This window comes from Rhinolophus sinicus, chromosome 2 (genome assembly GCF_057876585.1).
Source record: "Rhinolophus sinicus isolate RSI-liver-muscle chromosome 2, RSI-T2T, whole genome shotgun sequence".
Lineage (NCBI taxonomy): Eukaryota > Metazoa > Chordata > Mammalia > Chiroptera > Rhinolophidae > Rhinolophus > Rhinolophus sinicus.
Window position 1 is genome coordinate 74,980,798 of NC_142502.1, and position 17,447 is coordinate 74,998,244.

Below are 17,447 nucleotides of genomic sequence, written 5' to 3' on the forward strand. Positions count from 1 at the left end.
TTCATATCAAATAAACTATAGAATGCTTATTATTTGCAAGATGTTGTGATTAAGAACCAGAGTAGTTTATAGCTAGTGGTTTTCTCAAGTCCTCCCTCAGCTATTTCTTCCATCCACCACTGAAGTTAGTGTGTGACTTTACTACAGAAATAAAGTTCACAGTAAAGATGGCTTGCATACCAAACTCCTATATTTTCATTCTTGAATGCAGTTTCCTTTCAGAAGGAAAAGAACGTTGGCAGTGCCATGAACGCCTGTGTTTTGGAGCAGGATAGAAACCTCTGTTTCAGATACACGGGGTTCTGGCTTAAGAATACAAATGCTCAGGACGCTGGATGTACCAATCTAAGCGCTGCCTGGTTAGACACTTTAAAGCAATGTTCCAAAAGGAAGGGCCTTAACTTGAACAGTTAACAGTGCTACAACATGTTTGCGCAGGTTTTTTTTATATGTGAACTTTTACCAGAAAAGGAGTTTAAATTCAGGTAGAGATTTAGATGACATACAAAAGTACTGCGTCTAGTGTTCCCATTTTTGTCCACACACCATGTTATAATATAGTAATTTAAACACCGGAATTCTCTCGATAGACTCTCACTTTGTGACACAGCTCGGGCCGGACAGCCTAGCTCTGGGAGCCGGGATCCGGGTCCTACCACTGTGCGGTCTCTTCCCACTGGATCAGGGCGGGTGCGTTGCCGGAGTCGCCTTCTATTGGCTACGCTTTCGGGGACTGGCCGGCCTTTGCGGCACTTGATTGGACAGAACTGGCCTTGTAGGCGGAGGCCATTGGCGGCTGTCGGAGCCAGGGGGCGGAGCGGGTTCCCCAGGAGTCTTCACCGAGCGCGCACCGCGGCGGAGCCGGGCGCCCGGCGCCGGATCGGAGCTCGGCGGGTGGCCGGAGAGAGAGCACGGGAGGGTACCGGCGCGCGGGGGTCGCGAAGGGGCAGTACGGTGCCGAGGCTGGTGCCTGGCCGTGCCTCCCGAGGGCAGTCCCGGTTTTCCTCCGGCGGTGGCTGCTCGGAGACAGCATCTGTCAACGCTCGGTCTTCCTCTCTCCTCCTCCTTCGGCCCGGCCGCGATCCGCCGGCGGCGGCCGCGGGGAACGCGGGACCCGGCGTGGCGAGCCCATCAGCTGTCAAGCGAGCGACGAAGCGGCCCGAAGGCGGCGAGAGACACACAAAGAACGCGGTGAGCGGCGGCGGCGGCGGCAGCGGCGAATGGGGGCGGCAAATTCGGGACAGCAACTCCCGGCGGTCCCCGCTGGTGCCGCCACCGCCGGGTCTGGGTCCGAGGCCACGGAGACAATGCGGCCCGGCTCAGAGTGCTGGCGCCCGCGCTCCCCCGGCTCCTCCTTGACGGTCCCCCGGCTCATCCAGGCCCCTCCCGGCCCGTCCCCGCCCGGGAAAGGGGTGCCCCCTCGCTGCCGCGACCGGAGAAGGAAGTGGGTCCGCGGCCGCCGAGCCCGGCAACTTGCGAGCCGGGAAAAGTTTGCGGCGCCTCCGCGGGGCGGCGCGGCCCGCCCCTGGCGTTTGCGGTCGCCGCCGGTGACTTTCTGGACTCGTCGTTGAGCCCTGGCCGCGGCGCGGACAGCGGGGACTGCCGGGAGGGCCGGAGTCCGTCCGGGGGCTCCCGTGCCCGCGGCTGCGGGTGAGTTGGCTTTGGGCGCGATAGGCTCAAAGTGGTTTGGGGCACCTGAGCTTGGGGAGAAAGCTTGCGCAGCGCCTTTAATACTTTTTAGAAGCGGCAGGGAGGAAAAAAAGGCTTAAGAGGCGCTGACATGCCACTGACTCGTGAACCGTATCCGTGGGAACACTTCGAGAGCTGGGGCTACCGAGGGCCTGTGCGGGAGGGCTGGGGAGGTGGAAAAATTAGAAGGTCGCGCACCAGCCCTGTCTGTAACTTGTCCAAGTGACCTTGGACAAGTGACATAACCGCTTAGGTCTCCTTATGAGTGATACATGAGGCTAGAGCTACATGGTTTCCCTTTTTAAAAATACATCTCAGAGATTTTCCTGGGCCTCAACGTGGTACATGAGTTGGGAAGCGGTAGGCCAGGATATATTTACATGCTCCTGGAGTCACCTTTCAGTCTATACTGAGAAGTAACTTTTAAGTCTGATGTTTTCAAATAGTAATATTTCAAGGGTTTGTTTTGTTTTGTTTTTCAGTGAAAAATAAATTACCCATACTTAGTTTTAAAAAAGCTTCTTAAGACTGTCGTCTTTGCTGCACCATTTGAAATTCTAGGGTCTGGGTCTGGGATAGATAATCAACCTTGAGGTTGAAGTGGCAGGTGCCCCCAGCGATCTCTTCATCCCTTCTGGACTCAGTTTAGGAGGAGAACAGGGCTATTACTATACATAGGAGAGAGTAAACAGCGAAGGTGTTTTGTCATCGTCGTCGTTGTTGTTTTTCTGTGTTGCTTCTTTCTACTGAAAACTTTTATGAGGCCGGTGGAGGAGGGGGCTCTAACTTCTGACAAAGAAGGAAAAGAAAATGTCACTTACAACTAAAGTAAATCTTAAACTAATGTAAATCTTCCATACAGGAACAGTAACGCATAATTCAAGTACGTCTTGATCTAATTTTAATGAAGGATTGAAAATAGCTGCTGTGTTCAGTATCACTGACGCCAAGACGGCTCACTTACATAACCTTCTTTGTTGGGATGTGTTAGTGGCATGTATAATTTTGATAAATTATTAATGTTAAAGGTTTGGTCTGGTAATGGTATTGAAATATTGTTATCACAGGTTGTGTTGCAATACAATGTAGTGTCAACTTTTGATATGATAACCTGTGTTTTTGATTTCATAAAAAGTGAAATCAAACATTTTTCCTAACCCATATTTTCTCAACTATTAAACGTATACTTGTCAGTAATGAATACAAGAGAAATTATTTTGTTATCTCAATGATAAATTCCCCCTGTTTTCTCAACATTCATGAGAGTGCCTTCTAGATGTCACGTGTTCCACTGGGCATTTTCTCTTCTCATGGAATTTATAAAAACAAAAGTTGATTTTTTTTTTTAAAAGTAAGTACATAAATATAGATACTCAAGAAATATTTGCCGGATAAAATAACTAATGCTCAGACAATAATTATAAATTATTTTTTGCCCAAACTTAAAGAGAATTATGATCATGCTTTAGGAAAAAGAAAGAGGGTATCAGAGAAAAAAACTGGCAGAAAACCATGAGCTTGATTCCGGTATCTAGCCTGAAAGTTTATAGCTTGAAATAGGGATACAGATTTGGAAAGAGACAAGGACAACTGATAGGGTTTCTGGGAGAAATATAGCAATTTTGATTTAACATAATACCTTTTATGACCTAGCTCTCTTTGAAGAACACAAACCTTTGAAAAGGTATGTTTCTAAATAATCAGTAGCTGTAGCTGTTTGCATTGTGATTGAATGTCTAATTAAATGGACTAATCATAATCATAATATTTCACTTGAGTGCTGATTTATAAACTCATTTTTAAAATAGCATGAAATAAACCATCCAATGCAGTTGCATGAAGGAAAGTGTATCTTTGAAATCAACTAATTCTGCAGTGAGAAAATTATCCCCAATCTTGTACAAATATAAAATAAGCACTGGAAATAGCATCTTGCCAAGAAAGTCTTCACTCTAGACAAGTGCTATGTGTGTGGAGAGAGCCTATGTGGACTGCATCATTCATGAGATATTTTGTTTTTCCTGAGGGACCCGTGTAATAGGGGACATCAGGAGAATAAGTCCCAAACACTTGTAAGCCTGGAAACTTCGGGAAAGACTAGTGGCCTTATTTAAAAGTGACCCTTCAACATAGGACCTAGTATTGATATTTGAACAAACAAGCTGTCTTTGTAAAATGTGTGTTCTCTTCAGAGCGGGTTTGCTGGTTGGACAGCCGTGTAGTGGGTTAGAGCAGTGTATCTGAGAGTGGGATCCTCAGACCACCTATCTCAGAATCTTCAGTAGTACTTGCAAAACTTCAGATTCTTAGGCACCTTCCTAACTTAAAGAATCAGAATTTATGTGAACAGAACCAAGAATCTATATTCTTAATAAGTGCCTCCCAAAGTTACAGTTTTTAGTGTTCGTTTTTTTGCCAATGTTTAATGGCAACTGTTGCTTTCTTCTAGGAGCATTAAAAAAGCATGCCCAGATGCTCACTGCTCTGATCATTTCCCCTCCAGCACCAGACATGTTGGCTTCATCTCTTAGTAGGGCTCTGTGACCAGGGATCAACTGCTTCTGCAGGCAAGCCAAGACACCACCTATAAGCAGAGTGAAGGCTGCTTTGGGGCACAGGCCCAAGAGACCCCTCCTCCTATGGGATACTCCCACCACCTCCCTGCAGCCTGGATGTGATTTGTGGGAGTGGCAATCCCAGCCACCTCTTCTCAACTAGGCAGATAATGTTTTGAGCAAATAATTGGGAATTGACCCCAAGGAAGAGGAGGCCTGAGAGAAGCAGAGCAAGAATGCTGAATGGAAAGCTGTCCCCTAAACACCATTCCCACTCACATTTGAAGGTTTCAATCCTAAATATGATAACTTGGCAGGCAAGTATGTGGCTGAACCCAAGCCCCTTGCCCTCTAAGGTCAAAACTTCATCTACAAACCCATATAATGGGTCGTATAACCTCTGTATCCGTAAAATCCCTGACATATAAGTGAGGATTTTCATGTTTATTGGGGGGGAAATGGGGGAAGAGTTTAGTAGAAAGGTTCAAAGCATAGGCTGAGGGATCAGCCACACCTGATTTAAATCCTAGCTTTGCCATTTACTACCCAGGTGAACTTGAGCTGCATCCTTCACCTTCTAACCTTCTGTTTCCTTACTTGAAAAATGAGGATAATAGTACCTACTTTATAGGAGTTGTTTTGGGTATTGTGTAAGCATATAACTTCTGTAAGATACAAATTAGTGACCGATAATATCTGTCACTCAGTATATACTCCATATATATGGCTTTTAGTTTATTATAGTAACTTTTAAAAATTTCTTTTTTAGCCCTGGAGAGTTGCTGTAGAAGAGGGACAAGAGAGGAAGACAACCTACGAGGAGATAAGTAGCTCTGGACACAAGGGAAGGTCACACCACTAACTAGTCATTGTTGAGCAGAAGGAAAGGGGCAGGAGAAGGGTACAGACCACAGTGCCGGCTAATTCCCTGGGTTTCCTCGTGTACTGCCCTGGCTCAGCTGCCGTCTGCTCTAACCTCTAACCTTTTTGTACCCTTATTTATCACTTTATATTGACTATGTGGTATGCTTCAAAATTTTCATCCTGGTTTGGGATTTTAGTGTCCATGATCCTCAGCCTTACAGGTGCTTAGGGTGGCAGCTGGCTCTCCTCTTGGGATCTAGGTTTTGGAAGTATTGAAGGGAAGGTATTTCTATCTCTGAGCCCATAGGAATAGACCCAGAATTCAACTCCAGATTTGCCTTTTCAGAGAACTGTATGCCATCAAGACGTGCGGACAGGATCAGAGAGACTCCTGCCCTCTGACTTTTAAAAATACCTTTATTTTCTAGAGCTCTTACACTTTCAAAGTGCTTTCTCTCAAGTGAGCTGACATGTCCCTTACAATATCCCTGTAAAATATGATTACAATTACTAACCAGCCTCCTATGAGGCACCTCAAATCTTTCTCTTTCCCCACTTCCATTCTCTGTAGCAAACCTATTGCTACACTAGTCTTTGCTATCTTCAAAATCAAAATCCTTTAATTCTCTGTTTGTTTCCCAAATTGAACCTCCTCTTCCTGGCTTCTACAATAGTCTTGAAACCAGGATCTCATCCTACTCTAAAAAGCTTTCTCTTCATAGTTGCTGGAACATGGCCCACTCCTCATCACAGTGCTTTAGTCCATATTGCTTCCCTTGTTAATGATACCTCCTCTCACACCACCCAGATTCTACCCATTCTTCAGTTTCCAACTCCTCCTTGGAGCCTTCCAAGATCCCTTTAACACCTTGAAGATTTCTTCTTCCTCTGAATTCCAGCGGTAACCACAACTATTTGGTCAATTATAACCTGTTCTTAAAGTCCTAATGGAGAGAGAATATAAGATAAATTTGTTATAGAGAAGAAAGCACTAGACTAAATAAGTTTCAAATAGTTGATTTCTAAGGAGCTGTAGCAGCCAAATCAGGTTGCTCTACCTTTGTAGTTCTACATTTCTTGACCTGTAAAGGTCGAGAGAGGTTTGGGCCACATGATGTTGATGGTCCCTTCTCATTCTGAGGTTCTGGGACTTAGCCTCCCTTACGTGGGATGGAATTAAGGCTCTTACTGAGTCGTTGGATGAAATGCCAGGAATGTGCACTCAGCGCCTTCGGGACTTGGTCTGTCCCACAGCCCGCTAATGCTAAACTTGGCAGTTTTTGAATGCCATGTACCTTTATTGGTAAGTTTTTTTAACCACAAGCATTCAGGGAAGGTTAGTGGGGGGTGTACTAAGTAGTAGGGTGATGTATTAGGCACAATAATGGGTTGTCTTTGCGAATGACTTCCTATAATGGAATAAATAGGATTAGTTATTGGATAAACTTTAGTCTTAGCGTTTATTATGTACTTTGCATTTCATCTTCATTGGATGGTGCTATATAATAAATAGTTATATTTTCTTTTTAATCATTTCATAACTTACAATATTTAAATAGTCAAAACTCGAGAATAGACGCTAGATGACTTTCTATAGTAATCTGGTTGGTGACATGTTGTAAGTCTAATGTGTATGTATGTACGTATATCACATGCATATTACATTTGAATTAAGAAGGGTACCCCTAAGTTATGAGGTGCTATTACACATTGACCAGACTTAAGAAGAGTATCTCTTTAAAGTGTGTTGACATTTAATTGACCTTTCAAAGTTCATTCTGTTAATCATACTCAAAGTGGTAATGCTATGGTTGACTGCTCTGGTGTTTTTACATTCAGTCGTGCCTAGCATATAAATTCTTCAGCATAATTGCCACTTATTTAGTAAAAGTTTCCTTTCTTCTCTGAAAATGTGAGTTATGTTTTATTTTTGTATCTTTAAAAAAAAAAGAAAAACACAACTGTGTTTCAGGCCAGTGTTAGGAGATTTGAATTGAAATGTTTTCCTGTCATTAGTTGAATGGGGTGTGGCTTCTTAATATAGGAGTAGTGGAAATTTCTTGACTAATTGAAATGTACTTTTCTTCTGGCAGAACTTAGGACTTTTAGAGGTATAATGCTAAAGTTTAGAGAAGCTTAACACTTCAACACTACATATTTTTTACGTAAGAAACTTTTGAAAATCTTTCATTTCCTTTTGTGTAGATTAAAACTATCAGTGCTAATACTTTTTATTAAACAAGGATTCAAAGGATCTGTTTTCATAGCAAACTATATTCCTTGAATTGCTATGAGTAGAATTTTATTTTATTATAAATGATGTATTTATTTTTTAAAAAGTCAGATATATTTATTTTTCATAGCTTAACATTTTATTACAATTACCTAGAGAACATTTGCTGAAGTGTTTTAAAATTCTGAGTATTAAATTGATGAAATCAGTCTATGGAAATAATTTTTAATATGATTAGCCGTCTTACAGGTTTCTGAGTTGGTATTTCAAATGATCATTGAAAGTAGCTACGCTTTTTGCTAAATATCGATAGAAAAATAAAAACTTGTAATTACCAATTTTTGGTAATTTATCTTTAAAACTCCAGACATGTTTTTAAATACTTTTGTCTTTGAAGGAATTTTTAAATAGGGAAGATGAAGTTAAACCAGAGTGTTTATTTTCATGAGGTAATTTTATACTGTTAAATATGTAGCTCTATATTTGAGATGCATTTTGTTCCCTGTTTATGATAAGTTTTGATGTCACTGTATCATTTCTTTTTTCACACATTACAAGTATAGTAGATAATATCATTTCATGAAGCTAACCTTAATTTTCTTTTCATCATCTTTCCTTCTGTATTATCCTATCTTTTTTTCCTGCCTTTTTCTGTTCCCAGTTTTACAACTTCCAGCTGTCCTTTTCATCTCATTACAGCCCTGCTTCCAAAGGAAAACGAGTCCTTTCCGTTTAGTCCAAACATTTGACTTCGAACTCTATCCTTTTTCAGAATATACAATGAAGCCTCTTAAATAATATCTAAATAATACATAAAGAATGCAAATGACTGCAATACTAAATTGTCAGAATTAGGATATCCCAGACTAAGGGTGAACTCTCACACTTGGATTTCGTGAACTGTGGTTTCAACAGATAGAATTACTTTTTCCTCGATGATTAAGTCTCTCAGGACCAGGCTAGAATATGGTTAATACAGAATTACAGAATGTTAAGCTAAAGCCTGGTTCCTTGGGTAATCGCTCTTGGTAATTTGACTGGACTGATGACACATCTTGACAAAATTAGTGTATTTCCTCTTCTGTTTGAAGTCCGTTTTGCCATCATAAATTGCTTTCTGTCATTTAAATCCAGAAATACATATATACAAATAACTTATTTTCATTTTACTTAACAAATTCTTATACTTTCATGTACCAAACACTGTTGTAAATACTTTTCAAGTATTAGTTTATTTAATCTTCTTAACTCTATATGTAGTTATTATTATATAGTTACAGTTGTTATCGTTTTACAATTGAGAAAACTAAGGCACAGACTTTTATTTTAGGGTAGGGCCTTAAGTGAGGGGAGAGCGGTAAGTGTAGGTAGAGTAGATAACACAGTAGTGCTAAGAATGAACAAAAAGATACACAAGAGTTTGGGGAAGATGAGTCTATGTGGAAAGGATCAGGAACTCCACTGGGCCCAGTCTTGAAGAGCAGCATATCTTCCTTCCTTAATTTTAAGCCTTAGTCTGTAGACACCAAAGCCTCGGAAGTTAGCATTGCCTTAGGTTTCAGCTACCTGGTCGGCGTGGTCAGGTGGGCCATACCAGCTCTTTATGATTCTCATAGGGCTGCCTGAACCTTTATGCCTTACTTGCTAGCATTTCTCCGAATTCAAGCTTCTTTCCCATTTAGCTTTGCTCTCAGCTGGAAGTTTGGGCATTGCAAATACCAGGGGAGAATTTTTTTCCCCAGTCTTAACCTTAGCTCACTTCATTCTCACTTCTTGCCCTACTTTGCATATTATTTTGAAAATAATATTCAATGGTGTTTTTGTATGTCTGTTGTATGAAGTTTAGAGACTAATATTAAGCAATGAGATTACAGGACAAAGCTATCTTTTCTGTTTGAATTGGACATGGACGATGAGAAAACAGCTAAAAGGAGAAAAAGTGGAGAAAGGAGAGAGACATCATGGAAAAGAAGAGATATATTGAGGGGAAAAAAGATGGTGAAATACATGAAGAAAGAAATTACTGATTTGCTTCACACCCACACCTCCTCCCCTACTTAACTGTAACAGAGGCAGTCTCACTCTCTGCCTGACATGGGGTTCACCGGGGAGTTATGCACTGTGGGAGTGGAAAATTTCTCCCTTTCGCATTTCGAGACTTGGGTGTGCTGCTTTGAGATGCCACTGGTATCTAAGTAATATTTGTTTATACTGATATTTTTCTCTGTAGCCTTTGTGGATGGAGCTTAGAATACAAACAATACTGTCAGCAGAACTCCAGGTACTCCATTGCTGTGTTTATTTTACTAGTTAAAAAACTGCCAGAGCCTTAGGACTTCTGAGTACATTTTAAAAATACCACAGGCAATTTTAAGAAGCACTTTTGATAGAAAGAAAAAAATAAGAAGAAAAGTTAGTACTTTCAGACTCTGGAATGCCAACCAATGTGGTAGGTTTCTTTTTTTTTTTTTTTAATTAATGTTTTCAGAGACGCTAGGGTAGTTTCATCAGTTATTTTTTAAGATGGATTTCAAGTACTCTTCTTGTTGATAAATCCTCTCTTCTAAATAGATAGTTTAGTTAAAATAAAAGTGGCATTTTTGTTTCATAGAAGACTAAGGTTAACTCTTTAGGGAGTTTAGGATTTTGGAGATGGTGCTTCAATCACCTCTAATGCCTTCTTCATCAGATCACTGATCTAAATGTATTTTCTACTGATTGATGATTATATTGGGAATCATTGAAATTGTGACACTTCCAGAACATCCAAAATATATGTTTGATTTTACCCTTATACATTATGATAATTCATTTTATGGCCTCCTGAAATTTCTCTCTTTATCCTGCTCTCTGGCTCTAAAGAAGTAGAAAGGTACATTATTCAGTATCATTTATGAAAAACATTTTGTTTAAATAACAAAATGTTGCGTTAATCAAATGATAAAAGTACTGATTTGAAGAAATTAATTTATTTTTAAATAGTTATTCATTTTCCGGGTAGAGGGGCCTGGTCTTAACAGGTTTGATTAGATCTCCATCTGTAATACAAAGTAAAGTAAAGATCTTTTCTCTTGATCATTGCACGGTGGTGTTCAAACATTTCAAGAATCACTAATAAATTACCCTGAGGGAATAAAAAGGGGAAAAGGGAGTTTTCTTTCTCATTTGTTCCTTTTTTTTAAATCCGTTTTCCTCCCACTTGTCTACCCTTTTCTATAATCATGGAAATTATTATTTTCCACCACTGTTCATCAAATGTTTCCTATTTGTACATCCTAGATTACTACCACTGCAAGTTTTTATTAGAATTAGACAAAAATGGAACCTGGGCCTTTAGAAATGATTGGAAATCATCCCATGCTTTCTCAGATTCTTTCCTCCCTAGAAGCAATAGGAGCAAAAGAGCAGTTGGTAGTTTGTCACTGTTGCTTCAGTGGTTGCCCTGTTTGGTTGACCTAAGCTTTTTCACCTCCATTTTTAATGCTTAAATCTACAAATGAAATTAGGGCCAGTCACACTGTATTTCCATCATCGCCTATCCCTAACAGTTCAAATTTAGCACAAACCTGCTGTCAAGTACCTATTATTTAGGCGAATATAATAGGATGACATCATAACATGAGTTTTTTAATAACTATTCTTTGAATGGAAGTATGATTTTAGTCTTATGACTTCACAGTCATTATGTTGAAAATCTAGAACAGTCTAACATGAGCAACTAAGCTGCCTATAGCCCCATAACAGTGAAAGTCAAACATTAACTCGCAGTCAAACTCTGCTGAAAGTGTCTTTGATTTTGAGATGCAGTGACTTATTTCAGGTTAACTTGCCCATTCTGTTTATGGAATGGTGTGGAGATCTTACAACCTGATTTCAAGGTTGGACTCTGAATTAGAGTTTTTTATCCCTGTTTTCTGTGTGCTATGCCACTGTTTGCCACAAATATAAGGTATATGCCCCTCTTCTTTTGCTGCTTATGACCCAATTCCCATACCCGACAGTATTGGAAGTAATTAAGTTATTCTACTGAAAGCTTCATAAGTCACCTACTAACTACTGTGTCTGTAAATATACTCTCAAACTATCTCCTAGTCTGGCTATTTTTAAAAATGTGTGGGTGTGGGAAGTGATGGTGAATGAAGTCAGAGTAATTGGTACTTCTTTGTATTAAGAAAAATAACACTAGTTAAAGGAAGACTGATTCTATGATTTGTGTATGTTTAATTTTTTAAAAATTTCTTTCGATCCTCTCCCACTCCAGTTCCAGCCCTACCTCATAAATTCAAGCAGTGAAGGAATTAGAGTCATAGGATTTTATAGCTGGAAGTTTTTTGGAGAGAATCTAGTTAACCCTTATTACAGATGAGGAAATTGATGTCCACTGAGGTCAAATGAGATCATGTAGCAAGTGTAAAAGCCCGAATGAAATTAGTAGTTTATTTCCTTTAGTAAACCCTGTTCTGATTAATCTGCCCCTATCATGTCCACAGTCCGGAGGTAATAACAAGGAAAAGTAACTAATATGTGTCTGGTGCTTCCCATACACATCTCAGTCGTTCCTCAGAAGAGCTCTGTGAGGTATAGGTGTCATAGTTGCCATTCACCAAGAAAGTAGGCTCCGCGCCGGAGACCTGCCCGTGCAGTCATCTAGCAAAAGAGTCCAGTCAGTGCTCCCTGTCTTTCCACCTTGGCGGAAACGTCAGGTGGTCTCAAGACAGTCTTCATAAACCACAGGCTAGAGAATCACATCTTCATATTATAGCTCTGGCTCTAAACATGGACCAATTATTAACTTTTGTCTGTTTCATCACGTTTAAAGGGGAAAAGAACCCTACTTTTTAAAAAGCTGTGAGCTCATAAATTTTTCAAAGGAAAGATACTGGATAATTGTAAATAAGGTGTGCTTTAAGATTCACCTTTTCAACATTTAAAAAAATTCCACTGGCATATATTGAGTACCTACTATGTGTAAGGCATTTTATGCTCTAGTAGACACAATAGTGATTGAGACAGAATCATGGCCATCAGAGCTTATGCAGTTTTCTCTCTTTTCAAAGACTTATCTAGATAGAGAACTGTTCTTGAGAAACGTCTAGTATTGTTTATATTACTCGAGATACGAGATATTAATTCTTGTATCTGAAATGGGTAATTTTTTCCTAAATATTTGTATTAAAGTAGTCACATTAAAGAAAACTTATACAGAAAACTAGAAAGAAAAAATCATATGTGTATATTCTGAATGTTTAACTTGGTAATATATCATACATATAGCTTTTTCTTGGTTTTTCTTTAACTTGATGGGATAGCTAGTGTTCTATACCATTCATCGCTTTGTAAACGTGTTTGTTTTAATGATTACATAATTTCACAAGGAGTCAGTTTCTAAGTATGTCAATAAACTGGCTATTTTTCTATGACAATTACTGATGTTACTTTATACAAAATGATTAATAAAAGACTAAACTAACCTTGGCTACTACTAAGAAATACTTTCTAAAAGTATGTTTTAAAGATGAACTAAGTGGCAAATTACTTTTAAATCTTTCTTTAAGAGCATCAGAATCATTTAACTCGCTTAAAATATCCATAGAAATATCAACTATGTACAGTTAACCTAATTTGGAGGTGATTATTTTTTTTAACTGTGAAATTTATAAACAAAGTATTTTTTTTTTTTTAATGCAGTTTCTATTATAGATGCGTTCCTCTGAAATAATTTCTCATTACTCGGAAGGTATAGTATTAATCATGTTTAGTTTTTACTGTTTGAGGGAACTTAATCTAATTGCTTTGATATATTAAAAACAAACAAACAAACAAGGACTGTTTGAATTCTGAATTCTGCCATATGATTATTATAGTGAAAGTCATCTTAAATTCAACTAATGTCCCTTCAGAAATAGGACCTTATATTTCAACAGAACTGGAAGGGTATCCCAAGTCAAAGCTGCTCTTTCTGAGGAGTCAAATCAAGCAGGAACCCCACATGGGGAAGAACTGAGCCAGCAGGTGGTCTGAGGGATACAGTCTGGGAACTGCTGACAGTGCTGAGCACGAAGGAAGGGGGGGGAGAAGGGCTGGGAGGAGGGACATGGAAAGTCCCTCATTAGCCTGCAGGCTGGGATGCCCTGACCCTTTGGAATCCCCCTCCCTAGTGAGAATGCCAGTCAAAGTAGGAGAGGAGGGGCTCTGAACAGATGGCGGAGTAGGGTGGTAACACCACAAAATTCTTATAAGCTTGGAGAGCTCTTGTCTGGGGAACCCTGGTATTGATTATAATTCAGTATTATTTTAAAGGAGAGTTTGGCAAATGAATAAATATACAATGAATGAATGAGTGAATGAATGAATTGCTTTACCACCAGAAGATCTGAATATTTGTTTCTACTCTTAAATTTTTTACTTAGCAATTTTAATGCCCAATTTACAACAAAAACAGAATTTTATTGATTTATCATTAACTATCTCATATATACTCAAACCCACACTCCCCCCAATTCCACAAATGATTCAGAAGAGCTTATAATAAACAAAACCTCAGAAGAGTAAAGTGAGTGATAGATGTGATTCCAGCTCTCAAAACCTACTGTCCTCACCTGTGTGAGGTGATGATAGTATGTGCTTCATCACCATAGCAGGGATAAAACGAGAGCTTGCACAGACATTGCTTGGCATGCAACAAAAATGTTGTCTTAAAGTTAAGGCTGTAAACTTGAGTACACACGGTTTACCTTAATTCTCAACTTATTTCACACCATTTTATTAGAGAATGTTAATTGAACAAAATATATTAATTTCTAGAGTAGAAGCAATTTTATTCTTTATAACTCTTGAAGCTCTATAAAAAAAAAAGGTAATGCTTTTTTTTTTTCTAGAATTTGAGTTTCTTAATCTTCCACGTGTGCACAATCATGGGAAAATGTTCCCAGTAAATTCCTACTGCCTTCAGCCAGTTTCAAGAGGCGAGGACTAGGTAGGTATTTCTATTAATCACAAAAAAAGAGAAAGAAAAAAAAAAAAAAGTAAGGGAAAGTTCATCATCACTGTCATTAGGAAGAAATACAATGAGCACTAGAAGTCTTTAATTAGGCTAAAAATGGTGGGAACTACTAAGTGTAAAGTATAAATGAAGAAGGTGAATATTAATTTTAAAGAGCAGAATTTTGTTTGTACATTTATTTTACTTCTGTTTCAGACCCGTTCTGTGTATGCTTTCTACAAAAGGAAGCAAAGACCACTTGTGTTTCTTGTCTTTAGTTGAGTTTTCTGTAGGAAGGGATAGGGGCCAAATGCCAGTACAGCTGATACAGTTTGCCTGGGACCATGGCTACCCAGAGAGGTGGCGAATGAAAGGACGCAGAACCAAACCTGGACACTGGGCCCTGTGCTGACATGAAACACGCCTGTTCCTGGGGCGCCACTGCGAACACTCAGAGGCCTGGGGGTGGGGTGGAGGTTAGATGGACACAGAGGAGGAGAAAGGTGGAACTAAAGAGAGAAGCATCATCCTTTAGTGGGGTAGGATCACCTATGTGCACCTTTGCATTTCCGTGGCCAAAGGAGAGTCCTGGTATAAATAAATCAACAAATAAAGTAATGATAGCTTCCAACATCTGCTGATCAGTGCCTAAAATCTCACCATTCAAGGATAGGCTAATTAGTTTAAATACCCAGTTATCTTAAAATCCAGAGAACTGGGTATATGAATGGAGGGAGTGGGAATAGCCTGAGTGGCTGTAATATTTTAAGATGTTCTGAATTATGCACAGTTTAGGAAAATGCATGAGTGTAGAGTCAATAAGATGGTTCAAGACTGAATGGTTTATGGTAGCTAATACAATTTTTTAAGCCTTATCTGGGACCAATCCCAGATAAACTGTCCACCACCAGGAGTTAATCCTTCAAACAGTTAAAACAAAACTAATACGGGAAGATTATAAAAGTTGACCAGGGTAGAGACATCCAGAGCTGCGCTTTGGGTGGGGAGACTTTTAGGGACCTGGTCTAACAATGTCTAACAGCCAGGATTCCTATGGTTTTGAACTAAGTACATAGTTTTCTATGGGCACTTTCAGGGTTATAAAAGACGAACCAGGATTTAATGTATTAGACACAATTAAATCTTATTCTGCCATATTTGTTTTTGATTCATGATTTTTTTAATGGATTTACTGGTCACATTTCTCAAGTAGTGGCAAGATTTTTCAATCTTAAGCAAATTTATTTAGTTCTGTCTTTCTAGATTAATGGTTCTCTGCCAGGAAGGGACAGTAAAATCATTTGGTAGCTTTTGCAAAATACACATACTCAGCACCCTCTCCATCTGAGTAAGAATTGCAGAGTGGAAGTCACAAGAGGCAGTCTAGGTATGTGGGGTTAGAAGAAACTTCCTAGGTCATTGTTCCCACACTCTCATGTTGAGAATTGCTGTTCCAAATGGAACCAATACTGCTCAATTACTAGAAAACAAGCAAGAAGTTTAACATTGAGTCTCACTTAAACTGGCAAAATTGTTCAGCATCTCATTGAGATAAATCTGTTTTACCTTTCACATAGATGTCATCTATCTGATGCTTCTCTAAAAACGGAAGCCCATATATATAGAAGCACTATATTGATGCTTATTAGATGTCCTTCCATTTAGAAACCCTTGTAACTAAGATCTTACGGTCTTTCATACTTTGTTTGGATAATTTTTTTATTTATTCATAGAGCTCTGAGCAAAAGGCTGGATTTTCAAAGTTGCGCTAAGGTGTAATATCTCATGTTCACTGACCTGTTCTTTGAGGTTGTTTGCTTAGTATGTACTAATCACTTAGGGTTTTTCTTTTTTTCATTTAAAGTTATTGTTTAAAACTACTAAGATTCCAAGGCAAGTAGGGGATCTGTCACTTTGAGAAAAATTTATGGGAGTAAAAATATTTTCTTTTTGTAAACAGTTACTGCTATGCAATGTCTTCACAGGGTGTAAGGCTTGTTATTTATCTGTTTTAATTAAAGTGGACCCTGCCTGTCTATTTGTGACTAACTTAAAAGAAGTGGGTGTCTTGGTGAGAAGTTCACAAGGTTGGTAGCTGGAGCTGAGTTGGGTGAACTGACTCAAGCCCCAGTCAGCAGCGGTGTACAAATGCCAAGTAGGAAGAATTTCTGGAATGTAGAATCGCACAGCACTGATAAAGTTTGCTTTGTTCCCCTATGTGACTTGACCCATTGAGAAAATGTGGTTCCCTAGGAAGTTTTAATAGTTCAAAGTCCTTAGTTAATAAAAGAAAAAGGCCACCACATAATTCAGCTTGTTTTCACCTGCTGCCTGAAAGATTAACTTTCTTAACCTTAATAGGATAGAGTTACCCTTTGCTTTGAAAAAGTAATTTAGGGAGCTCTGCACATTTGTTAGTTTCAGTAAACATGACACTGTTTGTGTGGATTTTGTTTTTGTTTTGGGTTTGGTGTTGCAAAGCACTAAGACTTCTGCAACTTAAGAACCGTATGGTTACTTCATCTAAAAACAAATCTCAGGGAAAGGCACACCCTCTTTTCTGTATCTGCTTAATCTTTCACCGGACTAGGAAGGGTTTTGAATTACTTCAGGAAAGTAGTGACTGATAGAGCTTAACCTTCAGTTTTCCTCATTTATTTTCATAAGAGAATGGGAGCGGAATTCAAAACATTCAAATTTGGAGTTAATGTGCGTCACTCTGTTGCGAGTGATAGGTTCTGTGTTTTTCCAGTGGGAAACCTAGATCTACAAACTGATATGTGCCTGTTATAGACCTTGTTATTCCATTCTATTTTTCTCCTGATTGTTGCTTACTCTTAGAAAAACCAGCTGACTATACAAGTTGTCTCTGGGAGCAGCAGATTTCAGAGCAAAAGTGATATATAAAAGCAGCACGTAAGTCTTTTTTATGTGTGTGTTGGAATTTATAATGTTTGACATAGACCTTTTCTATTTTCATTGAGAGTCTAAGTTCACTTAAGTGTAGTATTTAATGTTAAATGTGCACTCTGTGTTGTTAACATAATTTAATTTACATATTTGGTCACTTAAAGAAGGATTTTAATTACATAATGCATGTTGGAATCGTTCTAAGTAACCCTGC

General features: G+C 39.1%; 1 protein-coding gene across 1 annotated transcript; it reads left to right on the forward strand.

Annotated features, from left to right (window-relative positions):
- The first annotated feature begins 426 nt into the window (after positions 1-426).
- LOC141571791 (uncharacterized) lies at positions 427-14,317 on the forward strand. Its single transcript, XM_088796327.1, has 4 exons — positions 427-485; positions 591-690; positions 780-1,650; positions 5,014-14,317. Exons 1-3 carry the CDS (start codon positions 427-429, stop codon positions 1,569-1,571), a joined length of 951 nt encoding a protein of 316 aa, XP_088652453.1. The 3' UTR covers positions 1,572-1,650; positions 5,014-14,317.
- The last annotated feature ends 3,130 nt before the right edge of the window (positions 14,318-17,447 follow it).